The sequence below is a fragment of the Gopherus flavomarginatus genome, chromosome 2 (assembly GCF_025201925.1).
Source record: "Gopherus flavomarginatus isolate rGopFla2 chromosome 2, rGopFla2.mat.asm, whole genome shotgun sequence".
NCBI classification, from domain to species: domain Eukaryota; kingdom Metazoa; phylum Chordata; order Testudines; family Testudinidae; genus Gopherus; species Gopherus flavomarginatus.
Window position 1 is genome coordinate 260034262 of NC_066618.1, and position 27750 is coordinate 260062011.

A 27750-nucleotide genomic window follows, 5' to 3' on the forward strand; every position below is an offset into this window, starting at 1 on the left:
AGGGAGGATTTAAGCAGGGCCATCTCTACATCAAATGTCACCCTAAATGAGGTGTGTCCTTGGTACCCGTCCCCTTCCATTCGTTAAACTTTTGAATACCCCTACAAAGATCTAGAACAGGGGTAGGCAACCTATGGCAGTACGCGAGCTGATTTTCAGTGGCACTCACACTGCCCGGGTTCTGGTCACTGGTCTGGGGGGGGAGGGGGCTCTGCATTTTAATTTAATTTTAAATTAAGCTTCTTAAACATTTTAAAAACCTTATTTACTTTACATAAAACAATAGTTTAGTTATATATTATAGACATAGAAAAAGACCTTCTAAAAACATTAAAATGTGTGACTGGCACGCGAAACCTTAAATTAGAGTGAATAAATGAAGACTCGGCACACCACTTCTGAAAGGTTGCCGACCCCTGATCTAGAACATTGTAGGCTGTTAGTGAATAATAACTCTGCATATGGAATACCCGAAATCTTTTACTTCAAACATTCTAGTCTCTTTTGTTGCTAACAACAAAAACAGCACCTCAAGCCTGGTGCCTCCTCCCCCACAAAGCCTGGCATTCCAGCCAGTCACCTGGGTAACTTGTCCATAAATCCAGCCCTAGGTTTAAACCTTGGTCACCCACATCCCAGGTGAGTGCGCTCAGCACTGAGTTTTGAATCAACTGGGACACACACACACACACAAATGCCAATCAGCCAGCCCCAAATGTCCTCACCACCTTCCCCCAGCTGTCTTTTTTTTGCAGATTAGATGTACTCCAAAAATGCCAACTGACTCAGGCCCCATAGGTGAAAGGAGTGGGAGAAATGTCTAGTTTGAGAATTCTGTGGGGAATGAGGGCTCTGAGCAGCCCATTAGCAATGGGGGCTAGGAGGTGGCATCCACATATGTAACCCCCTTGGGGTTCAAGAGCATGGCCCCTTTCAATCATTTTCCTGAGGGGGGAGTGCTGATTGTTCCAGAAGGAAGAAGTGCTGTTGAGGTTTAGGGGGAGTAGAGGGAGACGGGAGAGCAACGTACGTACGTACATACGTACTTACGTGTGTGTGTGTGTGTGTCCCCAGACAGAAGGGCTGCTGCAAGCAGGTGCTCACAGAGTGAAGCAGCCAGAACCTGCTGGGACAGAGCAGCTGACCAGGGACAACCCAGGACAGGACCCAGGAGGAGTACTGTGCCAGAGAGTAACCGCTCAAGGAGGACAAACTGGAGCTGGACCCAGTATCACTGCTACCCAGAGCAGCCTGGGGCTGTGATTACTGGGGCTTGTGACTTTGCATTGGAAATAAGGAGGGAGGCTGTTAGCTAGTTAAGTGGGGAGGTTGTTACTTTGTGTGGCTTTGCAGAGAGCGGCAGAAGAGGGCACAGGAGGGGTTTGTTGGGGAAAGTTCACTGGAACTGAAGATGACGAGGTGCACCCAAAACTCACCCCTGGACTGGAAATTTCTCAGGACTCCTGAACTCCGTGTGCAGATACACTGCTCAGTGTCTGCCCTTTCAGACTGTGCTCGCACTGGGCCTGTGGGGCCTTGTGTTGACTGCACCTCTGTTTTACCGCTCCCTCTATATTTCCCCCCTATTGCTTCTCTCCATTCATCCCCCTGTAAATAAATATTTCCCTTTCTTATATTCGTTGTACTCTTCCGGTACGTGTGTGTTCACTCCGGGGTTGGAACAGGTGCTCCTCGGGTAGAAGGATCTTTCCCTGCTGCATTCCTGCGCGCACCTTCACTTGGCCAGAGCAGACACCATCTTGGCCATGAAGGTGCTAAAGTTACACGTATGTGTGACTTTGCATGTGCCTGCCAGGGGAAACTTAAGCAGCAAGGGGCTTTAGGCATCTACAGAATTAGGTAGAGCTGAGAAGCGGCTTTGTGAATGTCAGTGGTTCCTAAATGTTGGCTTTAGATGCCTATGATCCTTTGTGAATCTAGCCCCCTGTGTACTTATAACTTTGCCAGACTTCCACCATTTGGGCTGATTCTTTCCACGTTGTGTCTGCCTCAGGCTGAATTTGTTTGGAAAACTTCAGCAAAAAATGGTTCAGCTGTTTCTGAGCATGAGATTAGAGAACAATACATTGGTTTACCCTATTTTGGGGAAAAAAAATTGCACAGCTGTTTAATTGAGAAGCTCTAGCATCTCCATGCTTTGGAGGAAGGACTTTAAATTTGGCATGGCAGCTGCCCTGGTGTCAGGGATGTGCCTTTTACAGGCCCTGGGGTGACCATTCATCTGAGTGACAAGCCTTTGAAAAACTGCAGTTTGCAAATGCTCAATAGCGATTTATTAGTGTTTGGGGGCTAAATGCTCCAAAGACTCCTGCAGGGGCTGAGCTGGCCTCTCCTGGCTGCTGCAGCACTGGGCACAGTACTAAGAGCAGGGAAACTGTTATTCTTGCGGTCTCAATGCTCCCTGCCTGCTGGGGCTTTGCCAGCATGGATGCAGCCTGATTCAAAGCAGTGGGAATAAGAGCTGGACAAGGTGGTGGCAGGACTAGATTGGACTGGGAGCTCAGGCGGGGTGGAGTGGGGGGGGGGGAGAGAAATACTGGGACTTCCTGGCACTGGCATAACCCCCTAGAGTAGACCAGCCTACACTGACAGCTGTTTACTGTTAACAACGACATTGACGGAAGCCCTCTTCCAGCACCATAGCTGTGCCTACCCTGAGGGTTTTGTTGGCATAGCTACAGCATTCAGGGATGTGTTTTTTTTCACATCCTAACCCATGTGGCTATGCTGATGTAACTTTTAAGTGTAGACCAAGCCTGGGACTTGGAATCTCAAAATGAAGACTGAAACTGCCTGGGTATGGAGATTGGTACTAGGACAAGAAGCCAGGGCAGGGCGGGACTTTGGCCTGGTCTACACTAACAAGGGCAGTCGACCCAGGTAAGTAGGTAGGGAGTGAGAGAGAGAGAGAGAGAGAGAGTGAGTGTGTGCGTGTGTGCGTGCATGCGCGCGCGCGCACATCCACATACCCCCTAAGAATGTAGTTAAACTGACCTAATCCCTGGTGTTGACAGCACATGGTCAATGAAAGAATTATTCTGGCTACCTAGCTACCGCCTCTTGTGGAGGTGGATTACCTGTGCTGACAGGAGAACCCCTCCCATAGGCATATGTAGTGAGTGTCTACACTGAAGTGCTATAGTGATGCAGCTGTAGCATTTCAAGCGTAGACAAGCCCTAGGCTAAGGCGATAGAAGTCCAGGAGAACAGATAGGACTGGCATAGGGATAGGCTGGGCAGACAGTGTCTGGCTTGGTAGGAACAGGGGCAAAAGTGTCTATTATGCCCATGAATAAGGCTATGATTTAGTCACAGGTATTGTTAGTAAAGGTCATGGGCAATAAACAAAAATTCATGGCCTGTGACTTGTTCATGACTTATACTATAACTCCCCCAGACTAATTTTTTTTTTGGAGAGGTGGGGCGCTGCTGGGGGAACCAGAGCAGTGGGGGGGATCTGGGGGACGCCGCTGTGGGGGACATCTGGGGAACCCACTGCTGGGGGTGTGTGTGTGTGCCATGGAGGGCCACCGCTGGGAAGGGAGCTGAGGGGAGAGGGAGGCAAGGCCAGCAGCTCCAGCTACTGGGGGCCACTGAGCAATGGCTGCGCCAGCCGTCCCAGGATGCTGCCGGTGTCTGCTTAGAGCGGCTGCTCTGGCTGTCCCTGGGACCGCTGCTTGGGCAGTCCCTAGGGCCAACTGCACTGGCTGCTGCTTGGGGGTCCCCAGGGCCAGCTGCACCAGCTGCTGCTTGGGCAGTCCCCAGGGCCAGCTGCACTGGCTGCTGCTTGGGCAGTCCTCAGGGTCAAACACAGAGCCCTACCCTGGAGATCTCAAGCACCTCCAGAACCTGACACTGACGCTAAGATTCCTGAGTCTCAGCATTCATGAACCCCAGTATGTAAAACCCAGTCACCTACCATGTCTCATCACCCTCAAGTTGGCTGGTACACACAGGAGAAGAAAACCTACCTAACAGTTCCTCTATTCGCTCAAGTAATGGTGACTACAAAGGTGCTGACCCATAAAGGGGATCAGTATGAGTCCACATGTTGGAATATGTTTTTTCCAAGTTGCTTTTTAAAAAGCCTAGAAAATTATACACAACAAACTACAGTAAAGACCTGTTAAGATTGCAAAGTCAAGCGCTCAGCTGCTAGGAAATGTCAGCAGTAAAATGGGCAGGGATTGTGTCCCTAGCCTGTTTGCCAGAAGCTGGGAATAGGGGGTGGATCACTTGATAATTACCTGTTCTGTTCATTCCCTCAGGCACCTGGCATTGGCCACTGTTGGAAGACAGGATACTAGGCTAGATTGACCTTTCGTCTGACCCAGTATGGCCGTTCTTATGAGCCATTCAGCCTTAGGTTTGGCATTTCCTAACTTTTGAGTGCTTGATGGCTTTGTCACCTGAATGTTCTTTTACCACAGTTATTTGTGTGTGATTTTATTGTTACTTCTGTGATCATCTGGGCTTGTGAAAGACATGCAAGAAGAAAGTCTTTGGCTGGCCTAGATTAAAGTTTAGGTCTGCTCTGGCCACACTTTACTTGTGTAGGAAGCTCCTACTCACAGGAAAAGTCCATTGCAGCTCAGTGAGACTACCAGGCTCAAAGGCTGCAGCATTAGCTCCCTGAACACATGGCACTGAGGTGTTGGAATAGCACCACATGAGAAATGCCATAGCAAGCTCCCAAGGATGGCCAGGGTTTCTCTGCCTGTCTCCGTTTTCTTTGTTACCCTCCCTTGTGCTCTTTCAAAGGTGCTCTCTTCTGTGCCACAGTGGGGGCTTTGTCAGTCACACTTGAGGAATGAGGGCGCTCAGTAAATAGGAAACTAGGACTCTCTTTCCCTTTGGCATGGCCTGCCCTTCTGTGGTTTCAGTGGAAAACTAGACTAAAGACCACAGAGCTCTTTAGAGAACAACAAATGGCACAACAAGAAATGGAGCCGAAAAGAATGCCAAGGCTGTCATTTCCCCATCAGTGGTTTGGCTGGGTTTCGTCCTTGGAGAAACGTTTAAAATGCTTGGGGGCTGAAGCCTATCCAGGAAACAGGTGGTTTGCTTTACGAAGTGGCATGTGGAATGGTAAGTGAATAGTGCTGTGCCTGAGTCCAAACTGCAGCAGCTGTACAGCCATACATGCTGCGCTGCAGAAGGATATTTTTCATGTGATGCGTGGAAAAGAGTAGTAACCCTTGTTTGTTATATGAGGTCTTGCAAGACTTCATTGGAAAACAGCCAGTGTGACATGGAAAAAAAGCCATTAAAAATGAGTCACCATAGTCACATTCAGAGTTCTCCAGCATAGGCTTTCAGTTGCAAATACTCAGCTATCCAGAGCAGATAAGAATGCTTTATTAAAATGACAGTCTCTACCACAAATTAAATTAGTTGAAATTATACTAATATTCAATAATTTTAAAATATGAATTTAGACTAGTCATAGTACAGTAGCAACAGCAAAATTGTCATGCGTGCTGTGTTGCGTAACATCACAAAGTGCATTCCAAAACCACCAAGACACTCTATTCAGTGTGAGATGTTTTTAATCTTCTAGTCCAAGGTGCTTTATATAGCACTTAATAGGAAAGCATAGTTTAAGAAACTAATTTTTAGTCTGCAACTTGATTAGGTAGTTTGCTACTATTTAGCCATTTGTTTTATCTGTATTGAATATTTGTGTGTGCCTAAGATCAAGTTCAGATGCAGCTATTTCGAGACATCTGAGGGAGGCTGACGATGCTTTTTCCATCTCTACCTACTAGCACTGAGGTTGAAACTAGATTAGGATTTGGATGGTGCTGACGAACGTGTGTTAACAGGCTACTGTGGACACAGCAGTGTGATTTTTTAATGTGTGCTAAATTGGTTCCAGTTTAAAATGCATGTTAAAGGCACATTCCCTTGTCTACACTAGTCTTTCAAATCCTAGTCCAGACAAGACCTTAAATACTTGGTGACATTAGAAGAACACATATAGATGTATTACAGAAGTGAGCAGCTGGCATATTCTGGCTGAATTTAACAGTGATACAGGTCAGTTCCATCTACACTGGTGGTAGAGATGGGCAAATAAAAAAAAATCTATTTGTAAATATGTTCACCAAAGCCAACATGCCAGTCTCTTTACATCTGAACTCTTTCCTCAACCCCTTATGTGACTTTTCTTTCCATGAATGGTTGTAGAACTTTCTCTTTGTGCAGATATGGGAGCCAAGCATGTTCATGCTGGAAACAGTCACCTGCTATCAGGGCTGGTGTCACGTCTCTATCATCCAAACAGGAAACAGAAACCATACCATCTGACCAATCATACAGAATACTTCATTACAAATACTGAAATGCTTGCTATGACCAGTTAGTGAGAACCACCAGTCCCCCAGCTATGTCCGTGAAACATGTGAGTTGAGCAGCTTTGCACAGTAAATAGATATGTGAGAGCTATAATCCATTTGCAGCCAACAATATGCAATTAGGGCAAAGGTTAAATCCAAAGCACAGGTCATTTTCAACCAGTAGACCTGCTCTACTCCTAGTCTTGAAAGTAGAAGGGCACTTGACATCCTGGCATCTGAATGAGCAGTTCAATTGTTGATTGACTAGGGTTATCCTTAGGCTTCCTTTATTATTATTCCTGTGGGGCTGGAATTCTACAGCAAAGTCAGATAGCATCCGTGTCTGCTTATAGGCACCGAGAGTTGAGTTGAGAGCCCATATTTAGAAGAAAATTGATAACAGTTTTCAAATTAGAACTAATGAGAAAGTGATTAAACAGGTAGCTTTAACAGTGTTTTATGTTAAATTAATGTATTATTGCAAGACAGAGAGTTTATGCCTTAAACCGGCATAGCTTCCCGCGGCCATGAATGATGAAACCAATTGTTACATTTTGCTAGGTCACATCAGGAAAAATGGAACTGATTGATTTAAGCCTCCAGCACATGCACACACTTGCCAACACTCAGCTGGAGATTTCCAAGCCTGGACTAGGCATTGCCTCCCCTATTGCAATTTGCTGGAGACTGCTACCACTGTGCTTGCCAGAATTATTAAGCTTGTCAGAGGAACAGCATTGGCATTTGTCCTTTGTGCGATAGTTGATGTGCATAAATCCAAGCTAGTGTTAACACAGGAACAGAACTTGTCACCCCCCTACCACCTTCTTTTAATTAATTTCCTGGAGGTTTAATAGTGTGCTTAACAGGCTCAGTAGTATCCCTTATCCTCTCTAACATAGCGAGCCAAGAACAAGACAAAGACGCAGAGGCTGTTAGTAGGCAATTCTGCCTGCTAGTGGAGGTTACTGCTGGTAATGCATCACAAGGCAATAAAATACATCAACCACCACGATATTTCAACCTCCGGTGTTCCAAGAATAGATGCTCTGTATTTTTACTAGGGAACTTTAAAGAAGGATATAAAGAGAATGAACTTAATGGAAATATCTATGTAATCTTGTTTTCTTTGGACAATGTTTAATTGTTATTATTAGCAGAAAAATCCTGACAATATACAGACTGAGGACTATGGATGGGAACATATTTTAACAGTCAATGTAGTAATATGAGTAATTGATCCATAGTTTTAAGGCCAGAAGGGACCATCAGCTTATCCCATTTGACCTCCTGCTGAACACACATCCTAGAATTTCATCCAGTTTTCTTTGCATGATTGCACATGTCCATTCCACTTAAGGCATGTGCACATGCAGCCCATTGGAGCTGGAGATGTTTTTCCCTTGGTGATAGCTGTTGTGGCACGTTTTTCAGACCTAGAATCACGTATGGCTCTTTTCTGCACCCTCCCTGTAGTCACATCCTTTTAAAAATATGGACACTAGTATTGTACGCAGAATTCCAGTATCAGTGTCAGCATGCCTTATACATTTCCATCGACTCTGCAGATGGAACTACCCAGAGATAATGCTATTGCCTAGTGAAAAATGTTGGTTTCAGATTTACTATTACAGATATAGACTAAGTGGCAGACTTTCAACTGCTCTGCTCAACTCAGTGAGAGGGGGAGTGAGCAGGGAGCTCTAACTGGTTTCTTTACCCAAAGCAGCAGGGGAAAAGCATTGACTTATTCACTGGGCGAAGTGCCTCTGGGATCTTATACCAGGGGATGGCCAGGGGTAGTGGAACACTGTTCCCACCACTACTCCCCATCTACTCCACGGGTTGAGTGAGTGGCTGGTACAGGAGGTGGCAGACCAGCCTCTACCACTTGTGTGTTCTCCTGAATAGGGGAAATTCACAACTGTTCATTACAATCCATTTTAAGGCCACTTTTCACCACTTACATGACACGAAATGGACCTAGACTGGGCAATCTGGTCCTAAAAGTGTATTGATGACACACTGTAATTTTTGAATAAAATTATAAACAAATCTGAGCTTTCCAGTTATGTCCATGTGACCATCTACCAATGTGGATCTTGCACTTTTGAGAGAGAGAGAGAGGTTAAGTCATTTGCAAAAGTCCCATGCAGAATCAATGTCAGAATCAATGTCAAAAGTTCCTGTTTCCAGTCCCATATTCAAGTTAAAGTTCTCCTCTCCCAGTATCTATCAGCAGCGTAACAAGGGTTGAATCAATCCAGTTGGCCCTGGTTTGTCAGACTTACAAACTAGATGCTGCAGAAACCATTCAGACGGCCTGACTTTGGGCCACCCTTCAATTTATTTCTGTAGATTTTATATTGTACCTATTCAAGCTCTAGGCAGATTCAACTTGCAGAACAGGTTTCAAAGATCACATGTGGCCCAAAATTTTGATCGTGGGGGAAGAAAAAGTTCTTACAAAATTTAATACAATAAAAAACATTTCTGTTTTTCTTTAGAGTCCAATGAAAAGTTTATGTTTTAACAAACACTCCCCTACAGTGTCTGCAACCTAAACATAACTAGTGCAATCTGAAACAGACTAAAAGCTGATTCTAAACAAAGTGAAACTGACGAGTTTATTTTTTGGGGGGCAGTAATAATGAATGCCCATTACTATATATTACAATAGTGTAACTGAACTTATGTAGATTAATTGAAGTGTGCCTAAGACTCTATATCAGGTCTGATAACCATTGTTAATTGTGTAATTAAATATCAGTGGCTCTTAGAACTTTTAATCAATATATCAATTTCAATTACACTTAATTTTACATCGAAAGTTACCCGTCCCCATAGAACAGCATTTTATTTTTTATTAAACTATCAGAAGGAAGTGACGTGTCACACGGAATTACAGTACTTTTAAAACAAATAATGGATTTACCCAGAGATTTTGCATCCAATTTCCAACTGTCACTAGAAAATCCTGGGAGAATTTCCTCCTTCACCCCTCCCAAATTGTGGAAACAAATTTCAGAGAGGTATCTGCTGCCCATACTTGAAAAAATAATATTTCTAGGAAATAATAGCAATAAAAGTTATAGACATCTTATTTCCATCTTTAGCACACATTTTCACTTGTCAGGTAAAAAGGGTGCTTAAAGTTGAGCTACAAAGGAAAGAAAAATTTAGTTAGTGCCCTTTTGATTCTTCAGGGTATGTTAAAAAAATCTGCATTTCTACCATAGATTGATCAGTAATGTAGTCTAGTCTTTCCTGTTTTTGCTGGAAGACTCGTTGGACATCTGAGGGATATAGATGGGTGGCTTCCTCAAACTTTAATAGAAAAGTGGGGAAGGGTGGTATTGAATCCATGGGTACATGGCTCTCTCTCTCAATTTGCAAAAGCTTAAATAATAAATAAAAAAAAATGCCCTGAATCTTGGATGTAGGAAGATTAATGTATAGCAAAATGTACCACCATTCTCTAGGTACTTCAACATGTCTTATAAACAAATCACAGTGTTAAACTACTCAAGTCGCTTTGACTGGATCTCTTCTAAAATAAAGTATCAGAGGGGTAGTCCTGTTAGTCTGGGTCTGTAAAAGCAGCAAAGAGTCCTGTGGCACCATAGACTAACAGACGTATTGGAGCATGATTACAAAAATATTGTTTAAAGGAGGCATCATTCAGCAGACCCCACTGAAGCTAGCTGCATATGATATATGACATGCACTTTAAAAAGAGCCAAAGGTTTTTGTACAAGGTTGAGATAGTAACCCTGAACACTTATAAAGTGCTTCTTCTTTACCCCCAAAGCACCCATCTAATCCTCACAACATGCCCATGAGGTAGATCAGTATTATCAGACAGAAGCAGAAACTGAGGCTGTGTAGCTCCCTATGGCCGTAAGTAACTTTCTCCTGTGAGTCAGCAGCTACAGTAGGATTACAACCTTCTGACTCAAAGCCCCAAACTCATTCTACATGACCACAGCTGCTGCCATTACTAGCTCTCTAGCTTAATGCAGGGAAGTCTTTGTAGGAAGGAAAAAGATATATTTTAGCCCAGTGGCTTATCCTTCGTGATCCTGATTCTTTTACCCTCACAACATTTTTGCCCCATATATTGAACTCACTTTTTCCCCAGTCAAGCCTATTCAAAATACAACAGCAGTGGAAGGTTGGCTTCCCATTTCTCTATTGGAATAGTGTGTAACCTCTTCAAAATCCCCACCAAAAACATTTAATGAAGACACAGGGGGTAAGGCTCAGAACATATTGTATTGAAATAGCTGCTTGCTGCTCCAATCCAGCAGGACAGAGACAAGCTCCCCTCTCAGAGGACTCCTTTGGAGGAATTTATAATACCAAGCCTTTTACCGTATCTCAACATAAATTACATACCATGTGTATGCATCCATATATATGTATTGGAACAAATCCCACTCACCTTACTCACATGTGTAGTTCCTTTGAAGGTAATGGGACTAGCTGTCTGAATAAGGCAAGCAGGATTTCTCCCAACGGATGCTTACATAGAAACACACTATATTTTGATGACTGATTTTTAAAGGAATTAAGCACCTATAAAAACAGGCAGGTGAAGTGGGTGCTTTTGAAAATCCTACTATGTGGCTAGTTGCATCTTTAGGCATCTAAATACCTTTAAAAACCTGACCCTAAACCACCAGTAAGAGGTGTTTTATCAGGAAAATGTCCAGCTCCATTTAACGGTTACTAGCTTTATAGCCCTCCTTGCTCACCGTAACACATTTGTGACAGGCAGGGGATACTTGAGGATACTTAAATAACACTAAGGGTGCTAAACATAAAATAACATGACACACACACTGAATATATGCAGTCAACATGGGGTGATGAATATGATGTGAATGAATAGAGAGTTCCTGGAAATGAAGCTGCTCTTAGCTCTGAGCGCTCGTCCAGTCATCTTCATCATGCAAAGTGCCATAGGATAAGCTGTTTGAATCCGGCTGTATTTTGTCAATCTTATTTTTTCCTGTGGGAATGGAAAAAAACTCAATGAAAAAAAATCACAATCCTGCCAATCCATTATTTTTCTGTTAAAGGCTCTTCAGTCTAGATGCCTTTTATTTTCCTTTGATAGGTTGTGGAAACAGTTAAGAAATAATTTAAGAAAGTCTTTGAAAAAAATCAGTTGGAAATAGGAATAGAAAAGAAGAAAGAAGTAAGTTTATTAAATATGATTGGAGGATATTTCTGCTTCAATTCTCGCCATTCATTCCCCACTCCATTACCTGATGCTTTTAGACTTTTAAACAAAGATGACTGGCAAAATATTTGACAAAGAACATCCAAAACCATGCTTACCAGGAATGTGTCCACAATCAATATAAGGAATTTGCAAATGCTCCTCTTCTCGATTTCGTGTGATTACAAACACGCCAAGAAACGACAGAAGACACCTACAAAGGCATTGTGAAAATAAGGTTAGAAGCAGCACATTGCATTTGAAGTGTAGGTCTTGTCCTGGGTACTCGTGTTTCTCTCTGAACAGCTTCCATATCTGAGCTGCTCAGTTTACAAGTAGAGAGAATTAGTTTTTCATGACCGGCAGCCCAGCCAACTCATCCAGGGCTCTGTGGATCTGCCTAAACAGCAAATAAAAAAAACGTGGTTGGCCCATGCCAACCGAGTCAAGCTCGCATGGCTCAGTCTGCGGGGCTATTTCATTGCTGTGTAGGCTTCCGAGTTCATGCTGGAGCCTGAGCTCTGAGACCCTCTACCCTGCAGGAGCCTAGAGGTTAGGCTCTAGTCTGAGCCCAGATGTTTACACAGCAATGAAACAGCCCTGAGGTTTTTCTTAGCTGTGTAGACAGACTCAATGTCAGGCTGGGCTCTTAACTGGGAGTGAGGTCTGAGAAGGTAACAAAGGTTCTGGGGAGCAAATTATGCTCTCGACAATCCCTTGGCAGTTTATGGATTCCTGTGGGGTTTCAAAGGCGGTTTGCCTTACTCACACACCTAATCTCACTGACTTCAAAAGGAATTGATGTGAGAAAGCTGAGCTGAGCCACAGCAAGGAAAACACATTTGCATTCTGGAACAATTGTTTGTGGAGTATCTACGCTAACATTTACAGTTAAATTGATTATCAGTTAACTCAAGTTACAACACAACCAAAAACTCCAGTCTAGACAGGCCCTTTGTTTCACTCATTTGACTTTTGTGTCTCAGAACCAGGCCTCTGGCCAGCAGTGATTTTGAACTGCTTGGTAAGTGTCTTCTGTCTGTCTAAGGCTGTACAGAACATCAACTTCATGCCTGCCAAGTGTGTGCATTTAATTTGCTTATCTTCATTTTCTACCACTTTCATTACAAACACTGTCAGTCACACAAACCATTAAATAGTTCTATGGGGCCGCTCCGTCCTACCTCCAGTGGGAGTGGTCACCTACAATTGTCAGTTGTGCTTGTTTGACTACATTAGGGCCAGGCATCTGATTAAGAATCTTGAGAACTGTTCTTCCACCTGTGTGTTAAGTATCCCATTCCCGTCAACAATGATCTCTCACCTATCACCGGAACCTTTACTGTACTGGCATCTCCTGAGGAATCTGTGGCTGATTCTGTTTCACTTGGCTGTATGACAGGTAGGGTGCCCTTCAAGCATTTACTGCTACCACTTATTTAGCATGACATGATCTATAATCACCAACAGACAGATTGTCCCTTCCTGGATAGGCAACAGGAGAGAGGCAGGCCTTTACCAAAGTGAGCCTGATGCCTTCTGTGTGATTAACTAACACTATTGTCCATGGCTAGTGGCAACAGAGAACAGCAGGACATGCAGGTAGAAGATAACATGGAGGGACTTTTCTAGCACTAATCAGTACATACTCCATAATGCAATCATTGATGGAAAACAGCCAATGATTAGTCATTTACAAAGGGCACATGTAATGTTAGCTTTTCAGTCCATTGGGGGAAGTGGGAGAGATAGGGGCTCACAAATGGCTAATATTAATATTTTTACAGGTTTGGATTAAAAAACAGGCCCTTATAACAAAACACAAATATTAGCCTTTGCAATGTTTTTTATCCTACTGTAACAGCTGCTCTCTAACACATTGCAACAGAATAGGTTTGTTCTTCAGGAGAAAAGGAAAACTTGCCTGGAAAGGTAACTGCTGTTTCGATACAAACTTTGTTACAGATTTTCAGTAAATACACTTACCCAAATAGAAACATGAACACACTCAGCAAAGCTGCACCTTGGAATTCCTGATAAAATATGACCCCTAGAATGTGACAGAAACAAGAAATGCAGATCTTGAACAAATTCCAAGTGATGTGAATTACCGATGACAGGGTCAGAAGGTAGGTTATGATCAAGTGGAAAAAAATCCCAAATACGTCAATACAAATTTTGGGTGGGTTCATATTATATGCCCATATTCAGTATGCCTTTTGTTAGATAATAGTAATTGCATATATCTTGACAAGATCTCACTCTACCAGGTTCAGACTTCTTGCGTGTGTTGTTAATTGTTCAGTATAGTCACATTTTATATTGCCAACAACTGAAAATCCTTGTTAAGTGTAAAAGATATTTATAAAGAATGAAACCTTGTTGAATTACATAGAGGTCCTTACGCAGTGTTTATTCAGGTCAGGCTCAGACTGAGCGCTTGTCTACATGCAGAGTTGCAGCAATTTAACTAAAGGTTTTGTTTGAAACCGATAAAGTTATGTACAAAAGGCTCTGTGGACACTCTTCCTTCAGATTACATCAGGTTTATTTGCGGTTAACCTGGACAATTAGGAACACATTTAAGACTGCAATAAGTTCCTCTTAAACCACATAGGGGCTTGCACCATTTTAGCTGGTTTAACTAAACAGGTGCAGATTTGTATATAGAGCAGAGATTCTCAAACTGTGGTCCATGGACCACCAGTGATCCGCAAGCTCCATTCAGGTGGTCCACAGATAGTTCCCTCTAAGGTGTGCGCCTGGGTGGCTGCACATGAACAAGTGAAGGGCCGCCTATCTAACTTAATGTCAGTTCATATTGTGGGGCTGCCGCAACAGGGGAAAGGGGGAGACCCCTCCCCTCCTTCCCAGTCCCAGCGTGGGGACTGCTGTGGCAGGGGAGAGAAGGCACATTCATCACATTAGAAAAGTAAATATTAAAATATGAGTTGTGTGCTTTTATTTGTAGAAGAGAAAAAGTTTATTATTATTATTAAGGTTTTTTTATATCGCGCTTTTATCCAAAGTGCTTTACAATAGTGTTAGTACCGTTATACAAGACACTGGTCAGACCTCATTTGGAATAGTGTGTGCAGTTCTGGTCTCCCATGTTTAAGAAGGATGAATTCAAACTGGAACAGGCACAGAGATGGGCTACTAGGATGATCCGAGGAATGGAAAATCTGTCTTATGAAAGGAGACTCAAAGAGCTGGGCTTGTTTTGCCTAACCAAAAGAAGGCTGAGGGGGGACATGATTGCTCTCTATAAATATATCAGAGGGATAAATATCAGGGAGTGAGAGGAATTATTTAAGCTTAGTACCAATGTGGACACAAGAACAAATGGATATAAACTGGCTATCAGGAAGTTTAGACTTGAAATTAGACCAAGGTTTCTAACCCATAGAGGAGTGAAGTTCTGGAACAGCCTTCCAAGGGGAGTAGTGGGGGCAAAAGACATATCTGGCTTCAAGAGTAAGCTTGATAAGTTTATGGAGGGGATGGTATGATGGGATAGCCTAATTTTGGCAATTAATTCATCTTTGATTATTAACAGGTAAATATGCCCAATGGTCTGTGATGGGATGTTAGATGGGGTGGGATCTGAGTTACTACAGAGAATTCTTTCCTGGGTACTGGCTGGTGAGTCTTGCCCACATGCTCAGGGTTTAACTGATTGCCATATTTGGGGTCGGGAAGGAATTTTCCTCCAGGGCTGATTGGCAGAGGCCCTGGAGGTTTTTCACCTTCCTCTGCAGCGTGGGGCACAGGTCACTTGCTAGAGGATTCTCTGCACCTTGAGGTCTTTAAACCACAATTTGAGGACTTCAATAACTCAGACATAGGTTAGAGGTTTGATACAGGAGTGGGTGGGTGAGATTCTGTGGCCTGCGTTGTGCAGGAGGTCAGACAAGATGATCATAATGGTCCCTTCTGACCTTAAAGTCTACGAGTCAGCTAATGGTACAAACAACATTTGGAAAGATCCTTAAGTGGTCCGCCAAGACCCTCAGCAATTTTCAAGTTGTCTACAAAAAAAAAAAAAGTTTGAGAACCACTGATATAGATGATCCTGAATAAGGATCTGGCCTTTAAAAAAAAGTAGGCACAAGACCACATGGTTACTCCAGTGCAACCCCTTTTGGCCAATGTCTCCTGTCAGTCACGAAGTGCAGGTCTGTTCTAACACTGCTGCTGAGGCAATCTTCATGGAACTCCCTTTAGCATTAATGGAAGTTCTGATTATTAAATTTCCTGCAGACCAATAACAGGACTGCCCCTGTGTGCGTTAAAATTGGTCATAAATATTATAGCTGTATAACTTTGGCTTACTGCTGAAACAAGATCTTTAGGTACATTTACACTGCAATAAATTAAATACATAGAAAATAGGGCTGTCAAATAATTAAAAACATTATTAATGCAGCTTTAATTGCACTGTTAATCAATAATAGAATACCATTTAAATATTTTTGCACATTTTCAAATATATTGGATTTCCATTACATCAGAGAATACAAAGTGTACAGTGCTCACCTTATATTATTATTGATTACAAATATTTGCACTGTAAAAAAGATAAACAAAAGAAATAGTATTTTTCAATTCACCTCATATAAATATTGCAGTGCAATCTCTTTATCATGAAAGTGCAACTTACAAATGTAGATTTTTTTTTTTTACATACTGCACTCAAAAATAAAATGTCAAACTTTAGACCCTACAAGTCCACTCAGTCCTACTTCTTGTTCAGCCAATCGCTAAGACAAACAAGTAACAAGTTCTTTTATATTTACGAGGGATAATGCTGCCTGCTTCTAATTTGCAATGAAAAGTGAGAACATATGCCCCTTCATGCTTCCATTCCAGAGGACATGCTTCCATGCTGATGATGGGTTCTGCTCTATAATGATCCAAAACAGTGCGGACTGACACACATCAATTTTCATCATCTGAGTCAGATGCCACCAGCAGAAGGTTGATATTCTTTTATGGTGGTTTGGGTTTTGTAGTTTTCGTATTGGAGTGTTGCTCTTTTAAGACTTCTGACAGCATGTTCCACACCTCGTGCCTCTCAGATTTTGGAAGCCACTTCAGATTCTTAAACCTTGGGTTGAGTGCTGTAGCTATCTTTAGAAATCTCACATTGGTACCTTCTTTGCGTTTTGTCAAATCAGCAGTGAGAAAGTTCTTACATCAAACAACATGTCGTGGGTTGCCATAACACAAAAATGAGGCAGAATCTGGGTAAAACCACAAGTAGGAGACATACAATCAGGGGCGGCTCCAGGCCCCAGCATGCCAAGCGCGTGCTTGGGGTGGCATGCCGCGAGGGGCGCTCTGCTGGCGCCGCAAGGGCGGCAGGCAGGCTGCCTTTGGTGGCTTGCCTGTGGAGGGTCCGCTGGTCCCGCGGCTTCGGAGGACCTCCCGCAGGCAAGCCGCTGAAGGCAACCTGCCTGGCGTGCTTGGGGCGGCAAAATGCCCAGAGCAGCCCCTGCATACAATTCTCCCCCAAAGAGTTTAATTAACACATTTTTTTTAAATGAGTGTTGTCAGTATGGAAGCATGTCCTCTGGAATGGTGGCTGAAGCATGAACGGGTATATGAATGTTTAGCGCATCTGGCACTTAAATACCTTGCAAAGCTGGCTACAAAAGTGCCATGTGGACACCTGTTCTCACTTTTAGGTGACATTGTAAATAAGTAGGCGGCAGCATTATCTTCTATAAATGTAAACAAGCTTCTTTGTCTTAGCGATTGGCTGAACAAGAAGTAGGACTGAGTGGACATGTCGACGCTAAAGTTTTACATTGTTTTGTTTTTGAGTGCAGTTATGTAACCAAAAAAACCCACAAAACTACATTTTTAAGTTGCTCTTTCATGATAAAGATGTTGCACTACAGTACACTACAGTACTTGTATGAGGTGAATTTAAAAAATACTATTTATTTTATCTTTTTTACAGTGAAAATATTTGTAATAAAAATAATAATATAAAGGGTGCACTGTACACTTTGTGTTCTGTGTTGTAATGGAAATCAATATATTTGAAAATGTAGAAAAACATCCAAAATATTTATAATAAATGTAAATTGGCATTTTATTATTAACAGTGTGATTAAAACTCAGATTAATTGCAATTATTTTTAATGGAGTTCATTTGTTTTGAGTTAATCGTTTGAGTTAACTGCAATCGATTGACAGCCCTAAAAAAATATAAAACCTGTGGCAGTGAGTCTTAGAACCTGGGTCAACAGATTTGGGCTCACGCTGCAGGGCTTAAAATAGTAGTACAGACTTTCCTAACCGGGCTGGAGCCTGGGGCCAGAGCCCCATCTCCTTGGCCAGGTTTCAAAGGGGTTCCAGGTCGAGCCCGAATGTCCACACTACTATATTTAGCCCCACAAGCCTGAGCCAACTGACCTGGGCTCAGAGACTCAGGGCGGCAGAATATTTTTTCAGTGTAGACGTTTTCGTCTTTCTCTCCTCTCTTGTTCTTTCAGTGCAGACAATTTCCAAGATTTTCAGTCTCTTTTTAATGAGATCAAGTTCAAAGTTCTCACCCAGAATAAAACGTTATAAGGTTTAAAGGCCTTTGGAGTATTTTATTTCCTTCACTTAACCTAGAATGCAGCCTTCTGAAATATAATACACAAACTACTACAAAACACAGCTGTCTGTCATTTGAGTAGCTTGCCACACTATTACAATTACTTTACCAGCTAGGATATGGAGACGCCAATGTACACATGGTAAACACATTTATGGCACTTCCAGAGGAGGCTAATACTAATGACAGTACCTAATAAGCCAGTAAAACAGAATAAACTGTACATGGCTGTATTGTACTGGAAAAGCTAGAATCTGATGGTATTTAATTTTATTTCAAAGTTCTGAACTTATGATCATTTTCAAAATAGACACCTATCATATTATATAAAGCTCTCTCCCTGAAGATAAAAGTGACTTGTTTGCATTCCTGATTCAAAGAACGGAATTCAATTTGCTATTTAGAAAGAGCTTTTGTTTGGATAAAAAGTAAAAACAAACCTGCAATGATGGCGCTGGTGGTGAAGAACACAAAGTTAATCGGCACAACGACTGTTGCATTGTAGAGCTGCATAGCTTGGTTTAAGAACCTAAAAGAAGTGAGTTATTACATCTCTTGGATACAAAGTGTGCTGTGCACTAAGTGTAGTAATAGGTGTAATACTTTCACATCGAAACAACTAACAGCGCAGGACAAGTTGGTGTCTGCAGCAGCTATGCATACTGGTTTTGACCCCGCATAGTACAAATGAATAGTGCAAGATAAAAGATGTTGAGCACAGGAAATCCAACTCTGAATCAATGAGAGTAACGTTGTATGACTGCCAAATTATTCCTGCCTATTAGCAGGACTAAGACCTAGCCTGGGGACACATAGCTAAATGCTGATTAGCATGAGGAGGCTTAAGTTTTTGTCTCTTCAGACACCCACCCTCTTCCCCTTTTTAAGAGCTTGATCCAAAGCCCACCAAAATCAACAGGAATCTTTCCACTGACTGGGCTTTGCATCGGGCCATTATACCTGGGATAGAATCATAGAAGATTAGGGTTGGAAGAGCTCTCAGGAGGTCATCTAGTCCAACTCCCTGCTCAAAGCAGGTCCAACACCAACTAAATCATCCCAGCCAGGGCTTTGTCAAGCCGGGCCTTAAAAACCTCTAAGGATGGAGATTCCACCACCTCCCTAGGCAACTCATTCCAGTGCTTCACCACCCTCCTAGTGAAACAGTGTTTCCTAATATCCAACCTAGACCTCCCCCACTGCAACTTGAGATCATTGCTCCTTCTTCTGTCATCGGCCACCACTGAGAACAGCCTAACTCCTTCCCTTTGGAATCCCGCTTCAGGTAGTTGAAGGTTGCTATCAAATCCCCCCTCACTCTTCTCTTCTGCAGACTAAACAAGCCCAGTTCCCTCAGCCTCTCCTGGTAAGTCATTGCCCTCCACTGGACTCTCTCCAATTTGTCCACATCTCTTCTGTAGTGGGGGACCCAAAACTGGACGCAATACTCCAGATGTGGCCTCACCGGTGACGAATAGAGGGGAATAATCACTTCCCTTGATCTGCTGGCAATGCTCCTACTAATGCAGCCCAATATGCCATTAGCTTTCTTGGCAACAAGGGCACACTACTGACTCATATCCAGCTTCTCATCCACTGTAATGCCCAGGTCCTTTTCTGCAGAACTGCTCCTTAGCCAGTCCGTCCTCAGCCTGTAGCAGTGCATGGGATGCTTCTGTCCTAAGTGCAGGACTCTGCACTTGTCCTTGTTGACCCTCATCAGATTTCTTTTGACCCAATCCTCTAATTTGTCTAAGTCCCTCTGTATCCTATCCCTACCCTCCAGCGTATCTACCACTCCTCCCAGTTTAGTGTCACCTGCAAACTTGCTGAGGTACAGTCCATGCCATCCTCCAGATCATTAATGAAGATATTGAACAAAACTGGCTCCAGGACTGACCCGTGGGGCACTCTGCTTGATATCAGCTGCCAACTAGCCATGGAGCCATTGATCACTACCCGTTGAGCCTGACAATCTAGCCAGCTTTCTATCCACCTTATAGTCCATTCATCCAATCCATACTTTTTTTTAACTTGCTGGCAAGAATACTGTGGGAGAGATTATGTTTCTGAGCAAGGAAGCAAGCAGGAGATTTGAGCCTTTATTCCATTTAGTGCAGAGGAATAAGGCCTGCTCTCCACACAGAAGTTAGTATAACTCTCCTTATTTTGGTGGGAGCTGGCATGTGTTCACACACATCTCCCATTGCAAGATCACTGGATTTGCATTTATTTAATGAAGCCATTTTGCAAATACCACCTCTATTTTGGTGGCAGTTAAATCAATTTAGCTCCAGTGGATGCATCCCACTTCTTATATAAGTGAACAGTCCTCCTATTACTATCCCACACTGCACCAGTCATTGTAGAATTGACCTCTCTGTGGGGGTCAGCATGCCTGGAAACCAATCCTCTGTTTAAACAGCTTTGGCAAATCCACACAGGCCCCATTTGCAAGCCACTTTGATAGCAAGCAACTACCATTTCTCAGAGACGCACAACTTTTTGGAGAAAATTTAAAAGAGCGATCATACAGGCCTCATGCATTTGCATGGACCCGTCCGGAGCTAACTGCCTTCAAAGATAGGTGGGAGGAGGAGCATGTGCAATCACAGCTGGGAAATAGTTGCCAGAGTGTCAAAGTGTACAAGCACCTACTATCCCCAAAGACAAAAGTCAGCATCAGAGCAGGAGAAAGGAGCTCACGAAACCCACCAGCACGTTCAGGACAAACCATGCCACCTCCAGTAAAGCACCCAAATCCTGCCCTTTTTATGGTATTTAACCTTAACGTTTAACTTGACTTGTGCCCACACATCATGCAAAACTCTCACCCCTGTTCCAGCTCCTGTACTCTGAATAAAGGGCTTAAAAAGCCACAGATTCTGACAGGGAAGAATACCTCCTTCCCTATGTCAGAGGTAAACAGCCACGGGCTGTCTGCTGAGGGCCCTCACTAGGACTGCCAACTTTCTAATTGCACAAAACTGAATACCCTAGCCCTGCCCCTTCTCCTAGACTACACCTCCTTCCCTGAGGCCCTGCCCCCTACTCACTACATTCCCCCTCCCTCGGTGGCTGGCTGTCCGTCACCCTCACTCACTTTCACTGGGCTGGGGTGCAATAAGGGGTGAGGGCTTTAACTGAGGGTGCGGGCTCCAGGGTTTGGCCAGAAATTAGGGGTTCAGGGTACGGGAGGGGGCTACAGCCGGGGACAGGGCGTTGGGCTGTAGGAGGGGATGAGGGCTCTGGGATGGGGCCAGGGTTGAGGGGTTTGGGGTTCAGGAGGAGGCTCCAGGCTGGGGGGGTGGGGCAGAGGGGTTCAGTGTATGGGAAGGGACTCTGGGCTGGGGAAGAAGGTTGGGGTGCAGGGGGGGTATGGGCTCTGGGCTAAGGGTGCAGGCTCTGGTGTAGGGCAGGGGATGAGGGGCTTGGGGTGTAGGATGGGGCTCAGGGTTTGGGGGAGGGCTCAGGGCTGGGGTAGGGGGTTGGGGCATGGGCTTACTTCCAGCGGTTCTCAGTCAGCAGCGCAGTATGGGGGGGCTAAGGCAAGCTTCCTGCCTGTCCTGACTCCGTGCTGCACCCTGGAAGCAGCCAGCAGCAGGTCTGGCTCCCAGGAGCAGGCATGGCAGGTGGCTCTGCAGGCACTGCCCCTGCAGCTGCCATTGGCCTCAGTTCCCAGCAAATGGGAGTGTGGATTGGGTGCTCGGGGTGAGGGCAGCACACGGAGTCCTGTGCCCCTCCCCCCCGCCTAGGAGCTGGACCTGCTGGCCCCTTCCAGGGCGCAGCGTAGAGCCATCACAGATAGGAAGTAGCCTGCCTTAGCTCCGCAGCACTGCCCACCAGACTTTTAATGGTCTGGTTGGCAGTGCTGACCAGAGCCGTCAGGGTCCCTTTTTCACTGGGTGTTTTGACCGAAACTGGACACCTGGTCACCCTAGCCCAAACCCGAGCACTGATGCAGAGGTCATGGCAGGCATCAGGGTGAGGCCACAGTACATAGCACCATCGAGATTTTGGGCAGCACTGCTCCCCACAGGCAGCTGGGGACAGGCTGCTGTAGTTTAGTAGCTACGGACGATCATCTCATTTACACTAGGGGCCATGTTGGCTCCCAGAGCAGCCCAGAGTTGGGAAGGCACAAAAAGGTGATTTACAGTTACCTTAGTCCCTCCTCCCTTTAAGCTACATGTTCAGTGTGGCACCTCTCAGAAGCACAACACAGAACCTCACCCGTAGCCTCAGCTGGAGTGCAACAGGGTTGTGCACTATTCAAGGACGTGTAGGACAACGCTTGGATGTATGTGTTCTTACACCAACCTTCATGGTCTATTTAATCCAGTAACAAAAACAGAGCAATTCATCATGTTGAAGGAGAATGAAGGTCTCAGGCAGAAGTATTACAACCTGCCACATCCATATCTACCCATAAGATTATGAATCATGCCTGTGAACACTGGAATGTATCTTTGTAAATTCAGTGTCACTGCACCCCCCACATGCTGTATCCTGCCAACAATGCATTTGAAACAGAAAGAAATATTAAGAGACGGCAGAGTGTTTTAGAAACCTATAAAAAGAACTGTGCTTAAACGTTTCATTGGTACGATATATGTGAACAGTAAAAATCCAAACTCTGATCTGTTTTAGCCATTAAAGTAATTGCAAGGTTATTTTAGTGACTGTTGAGCAGTCTCCATGGTGCTTTAAAAATAAAGAAATCCTACATATCCACCGGACAGTCAGGATTTTGAAGTCACTGAAAACACCTCATTATTTTCTCTCGTTTGCAACAATCTTAGTCTCAGGGACCGAAACATAGATGCTGATGCTTAGCAGCAAGTCCCCAAAAGATATAACAAAAGCTGTTCTGAGTTCTGAAGAATCTGTAAAATAAACAAACTTGGTGAGAGATCTAAGTAAAATGGGGGGGAGCGGGGAGTCAAGAGTAACAGCACTGTCTGCTTTTGAAAGGTCTGCTCAAGTGGAATGGGAGAAGACAGATATTGGGCCCAGGAAGCAAAGAGGCCACGTTTTGCCTTTGTTTGAGTTTTGACCAAGTGAAGGAAGGAAAACAAACAAACAAACAAACCCAAACCTGCGGAAGGAGAAGAGAATCATTCAGCAGCTTCCCATTTACCAAGCTCTATTTCCTCTCTTAAATGCCCTGAGCTCTTCTCCCAGCAAAGAGCTGGGTGTAAACTACTCTACAGTCTGTGACAGGGAGTTCCAGAGTCACTGCAGAATGATGCATGGGCTTTCTCCAAAGGGAATCCTGATTCCGCTATGATAGTGCTGCCACTAGAGTGCTAGGCTGGCTATTTCATTAAAAACAATGAAAACAAACATTCCGAATTTGGAGCAGAGAGCACTGAATGGTGCAATCTGCACCAGAAGCATAGGGACAAGGATAAAGAGAATGGATTCTCCATTCAGCTGGGAGTTCTATTTTACATTGCTGATGGCAGCAGCAGTCTCCAGTGGCAGCAATAAAATGATCACTTAGCAGGCCAGAGCCCAGCAGGAAAAATCCTGATTTTGCAGAGTGCTCTCCAAAAGTTAACTATGGCTCAGCCATACCACGCTTGCACTTCAGGCACAAATTTCTCAGAGGCAAAACACAGTATGCAGATTTAGCTGAAGGGGATGGGAGGACCATCTATTGCAGGGGTCAGCAACCTTTCAGAAGTGGTGTGCCGAGTCTTCATTTATTCACTCTAATTTAAGGTTTCGTGTGCCAGTAATACATTTTAATGTTTTAAAAAGGTGTCTTTCTATAAGGCTCTAATATATAACTAAATTATTGTTGTATGTAAAGTAAATAAGGTTTTTTAAATGTTTAAGAAGCTTCATTTAAAATTAAATTAGAATGCAGAGCCCCCAGATCGGTGGCCAAGACCTGAGCAGTGTGAGTGCTACTGAAAATCAGCTCGCGTGCCGCCTTCGGCACACGTACCATAGGTTGCCTACCCCTGCTGTAATGTCTTGTTCAGTGTTATGGACCATTTCAGAGTTATGGACAACCTCCATTCCCGAGGTGTCCATAACTCTGGGGCTCTGTTCCTGGCTTCAGCCCCCTGGGGGCACAGGAGCTTGAGGCTTCAGCCCTGCGAATCGGTTGCCAACTTCAGCCCCGTGGGGGTTGCCTGGCTCAGGGCTTTAGCTATGAGGGGAACGCTGGTTTCAGCCCTAGCACTCCCCCTGTAGCTAAAGCCCCGACCCCCACCCCAAGTCTAAAGCCCTGAGTCCTGGTGCTCCCAAGGGTCAGGAGCCCTGACACCCTTCACTCCACCTGGAGCCCTAACTCCCCCGCAGCTCCAGCCCCAACTCTCCTGTGGCTGAAGTCTGTAACGCAGGGGTCGGCAACCTTTCAGAAGTGGTGTGCTGAGTCTTCATTTATTCACTCTAATTTAAGGTTTTGCGTGCCAGTAATACATTTTAATGTTTTTTAGAAGGTGTCTTTCTATAAGTCTATAATATATAACTAAACTATTGTTGAATGTAAAGTAAATAAAGTTTTTAAAATGTTTAAGAAGCTTCATTTAAAATTAAATTAAAATGCAGGGACCCCCGGACTGGTGGCCAGGACCCAGGCAGCGTGAGTGCCACTGAAAATCAGCTCACGTGCCACCTTTGGCACATGTGCCATAGGTTGCCTACCCCGATCTATTGTTTCCACCTTAGGACAAAAGGTGAACATAAATCTAAAGGCACATAAATCCATGCTTAAAATGCTGCATTGATGCAGCTGTTGCACTTTAATGAAGACCCTCTTAGCTGAAGGGAGAGAGGTTCTTCTGTCGGTTCAGTTAATCCACCTCTGTGAGAAGTTCTTTCACCGAGATAGAGTAACTCTGACAGACTCCGGTCAGTGGTGGGTGGGATCAGACCTGGGCCCTCTGTAGCTTAGTCCATTGGACCTGGGCCCTCTGGAGCTTAGTGCATGAGCCTCTACTGCATAAGGTAAAAGCTGGCTCTTAGTAAGGCTGCAGAGCAGTCTGTCTGTCTGTCTCTCTCTCTCTCACTAGATGGGACCACACCCAGAAGGTGTGTGGGTTACAATAGCACTGTCTACACTGGTGCCATAAACAGATAGCTAAGAGTTAATGTCTCTTTCACCTATAAAGGGTTAACAAACAGTGACCTGCAAACACCTGACCAGAGGACCAATCAGGAGACAAGATACTTTCAAATCTCGTGGAGGGAAGCCTTTGTTTGTGGGTTTTGGGTTTGGCTTTGTTCTCTCTGGGTCCTGGATGGGGCTAGAGGTGCAACCAGGTTTCTGCCAATCTCCCTGCTACAGTCTCTTATCTGTTCAGAATTGTAAGTAAGAAAAGGCGGTCATAGTCTTTTAATTTGTTCTTTTCCATTTGCATATGTGTACTTGCTAGAAGTAGCTTAAATTGTGTTTCTGCTGGAGAAAGTTTCTTTCTATTGTTTATAAGTTGAAAGACCCTGTAACTTTTTACCATCTAAAGTGCAGAGATAAACCTTCTACTTTTTTCTTTCTTTTTTATTAAAAGTTTTGCTTTTAAGACCTGTTTGATTTTTCTCTCCTAGTTAAGGCTCAAAGGAAGTGAGTCTGTATATACCAGGGAATTCGTGGGGAGAAGGGAAGGATAAATTTCCTCTTTGTGTTAGATTCACGCAGCTTGAGTCTGTATTGCCTCTGGGTGAGGGGGAAGCAGGGCGGGAAAGGTAAATTTGCTCTTTGTGTTAGATTCACGGAGCTTGAATCTGTATTGCCTCTGGGTGAGGGGGAGAGAGAGAAACTTGATCTCTCTGTGTTGTGTTTCAAGGAATTGATTCACGGTATCTCCTAGTGTACCCAGGCAGGAAAGATCTGGGAGGAGTTAAAGAGGTGGGAGGGAATGGTTTATTTCCCTTTGTTGTGAGACTCAAGGAATCTGGGTCTTGGGGTCCCCGGGAAGGTTTTGGGGGGACCAGAGGGTATCAGGCCCTAAAAATTCCTGATTGTGGCAGCGCTACAGAATCTAAGCTGGTAATTAAGCTTAGAGGACTTTATGCTAGTACCCATATCCTGGATGCTAAGGTCCAGATTTGGGAATTATACTATGACAATTGGTGCTTAGGTTGGATTGCGGATGTGATTGCAGAGCCATTGGCCACTATCTTTGAAAACTCATGGTGAGCGGGGGAGGTCCCAGATGACTGGAAAAAGGCTAATGTAGTGCCAATCTTTAAAAAAGGGAAGGAGAAGGATCTGGGGAACTACAGGCCAGTCAGCCTCACCTCAGCCCCTGGAAAAATCATGGAGCAGGTCCTCAAGGAATCAATTCTGATGCACTTAGAGGAAAGGAAAGTGATCAGGGCTGCCTCTACCATTTTTGCCACACCAAGCCAAAAAAAAAGTGGCTTGGACTGCTGCCACCCGAACTGCCAAAACAGAAAAAAAAAAAAAAAAAAAAAAAGCCCGCCTGGACTGTGCCGCTCCAAGAATGGACGGAATGCTGCCTCTTAGCATGTACCGCCCCAGGCTGGTGTCTGGAGCCAGCCCGGTGCCTGGAGCCAGCCCTGACAGTCAGCATGGATTCACCAAGTGCAAGTCATACTTGACTAACCTAATTGCCTTCTATGAAGAGATAACTGGCTCTGTGGATAAGGGGAAAGCAGTGGATGTGTTATTCCTTGACTTTAGCAAAGTTTTTGATACGGTCTTCCACAGTATTCTTGCTGGCAAGTTAAACTAGTATGGGCTGGATGAACGGACTACAAGGAGGATGTGGAAAAAATGGAAAGAGTCCAGTGGAGGGCAACAAAAATGATTAGGGCGCTGGAGCACTTGACTAATGAGGATAGGCTAAGGGAACTGGGATTGTTTAGTCTGCAGAAGAGAAGAATGAGGAGGGATTTGATAGCTGCTTTCAGCTATCTGAAAGGGGATTCCAAAGAGGTACCAGATGACAGAACAAGGAGTAACAGTTTCAAGTTGCAGTGGGGGAGGTTTAGGTTGGATATTAAGAAAAACTTTTTCACTAGGAAGGTGGTAAAGCACTGGAATGGGTTACCTAGGGAGGTGGTGGAATCTCCTTCCTTAGAGGTTTTTAAGGTCAGGCTTGACGAAGCCCTGGCTGGGATGATTTAGTTGGGGATTGGTCCTGCTTTGAGCATGGGGTTCAACTAGATGACCTCCTGAGGTCCCTTCCAACCTTGATATTCTATGATTCTATGTTGTTCAGGGGTGGATTATTTGTAGTTACACTGAATTAATTCTGTAGTGTAGACCAGGACACAGGGGGAAAAATAATTCCCTTTCTAAATTTAGGACAAAGTTACTGAAAGCGCATTGGCTATTAGATGAATTGGTTATTAGCAATGGGTCTAAAAGCTGCATGACAAAGTAACGGGAAGAAAGTATCAGGAAAATAGCAAGTTTAACTTCACAGTTGGGTTTAAGAACCATGAGAAAAATAAACATGCATTTCGAACGAACCTGAATTGTTTGTTAATAAGAGAAGAAGGCACCACTATAATAAATCCAAGTGAAATCATCCAATGAGAAATAAAGTATGTATAAATAAATAAATAAA

General features: G+C 44.1%; 2 protein-coding genes across 3 annotated transcripts in view; one reads left to right on the forward strand and one right to left on the reverse strand.

Annotated features, from left to right (window-relative positions):
- NIPAL2 (NIPA like domain containing 2) overlaps nt 1-27750 on the reverse strand; it is a 434384-nt gene that overhangs the window by 354079 nt on the left and 52555 nt on the right. Inside the window, exons 8-11 of one of the 2 annotated variants that reach the window (XR_007772654.1) lie at nt 18640-18728; nt 13573-13636; nt 11706-11800; nt 9981-11373 (exon numbers count right to left, since the gene is read on the reverse strand). Coding sequence is in view for 1 of the 2 variants with exons in the window: in XM_050941138.1 (XP_050797095.1) it covers nt 11279-11373; nt 11706-11800; nt 13573-13636; nt 18640-18728 (343 nt within the window). In the remaining variant the exon portion in view is untranslated. Of the gene's footprint in view, nt 1-5464; nt 11374-11705; nt 11801-13572; nt 13637-18639; nt 18729-27750 lie in introns of those variants that run through there. The other variant, XM_050941138.1, reaches the window with a different exon arrangement.
- ERICH5 (glutamate rich 5) overlaps nt 1-27750 on the forward strand; it is an 801722-nt gene that overhangs the window by 124245 nt on the left and 649727 nt on the right. The gene's annotated exons all lie outside the window — the stretch shown is intronic.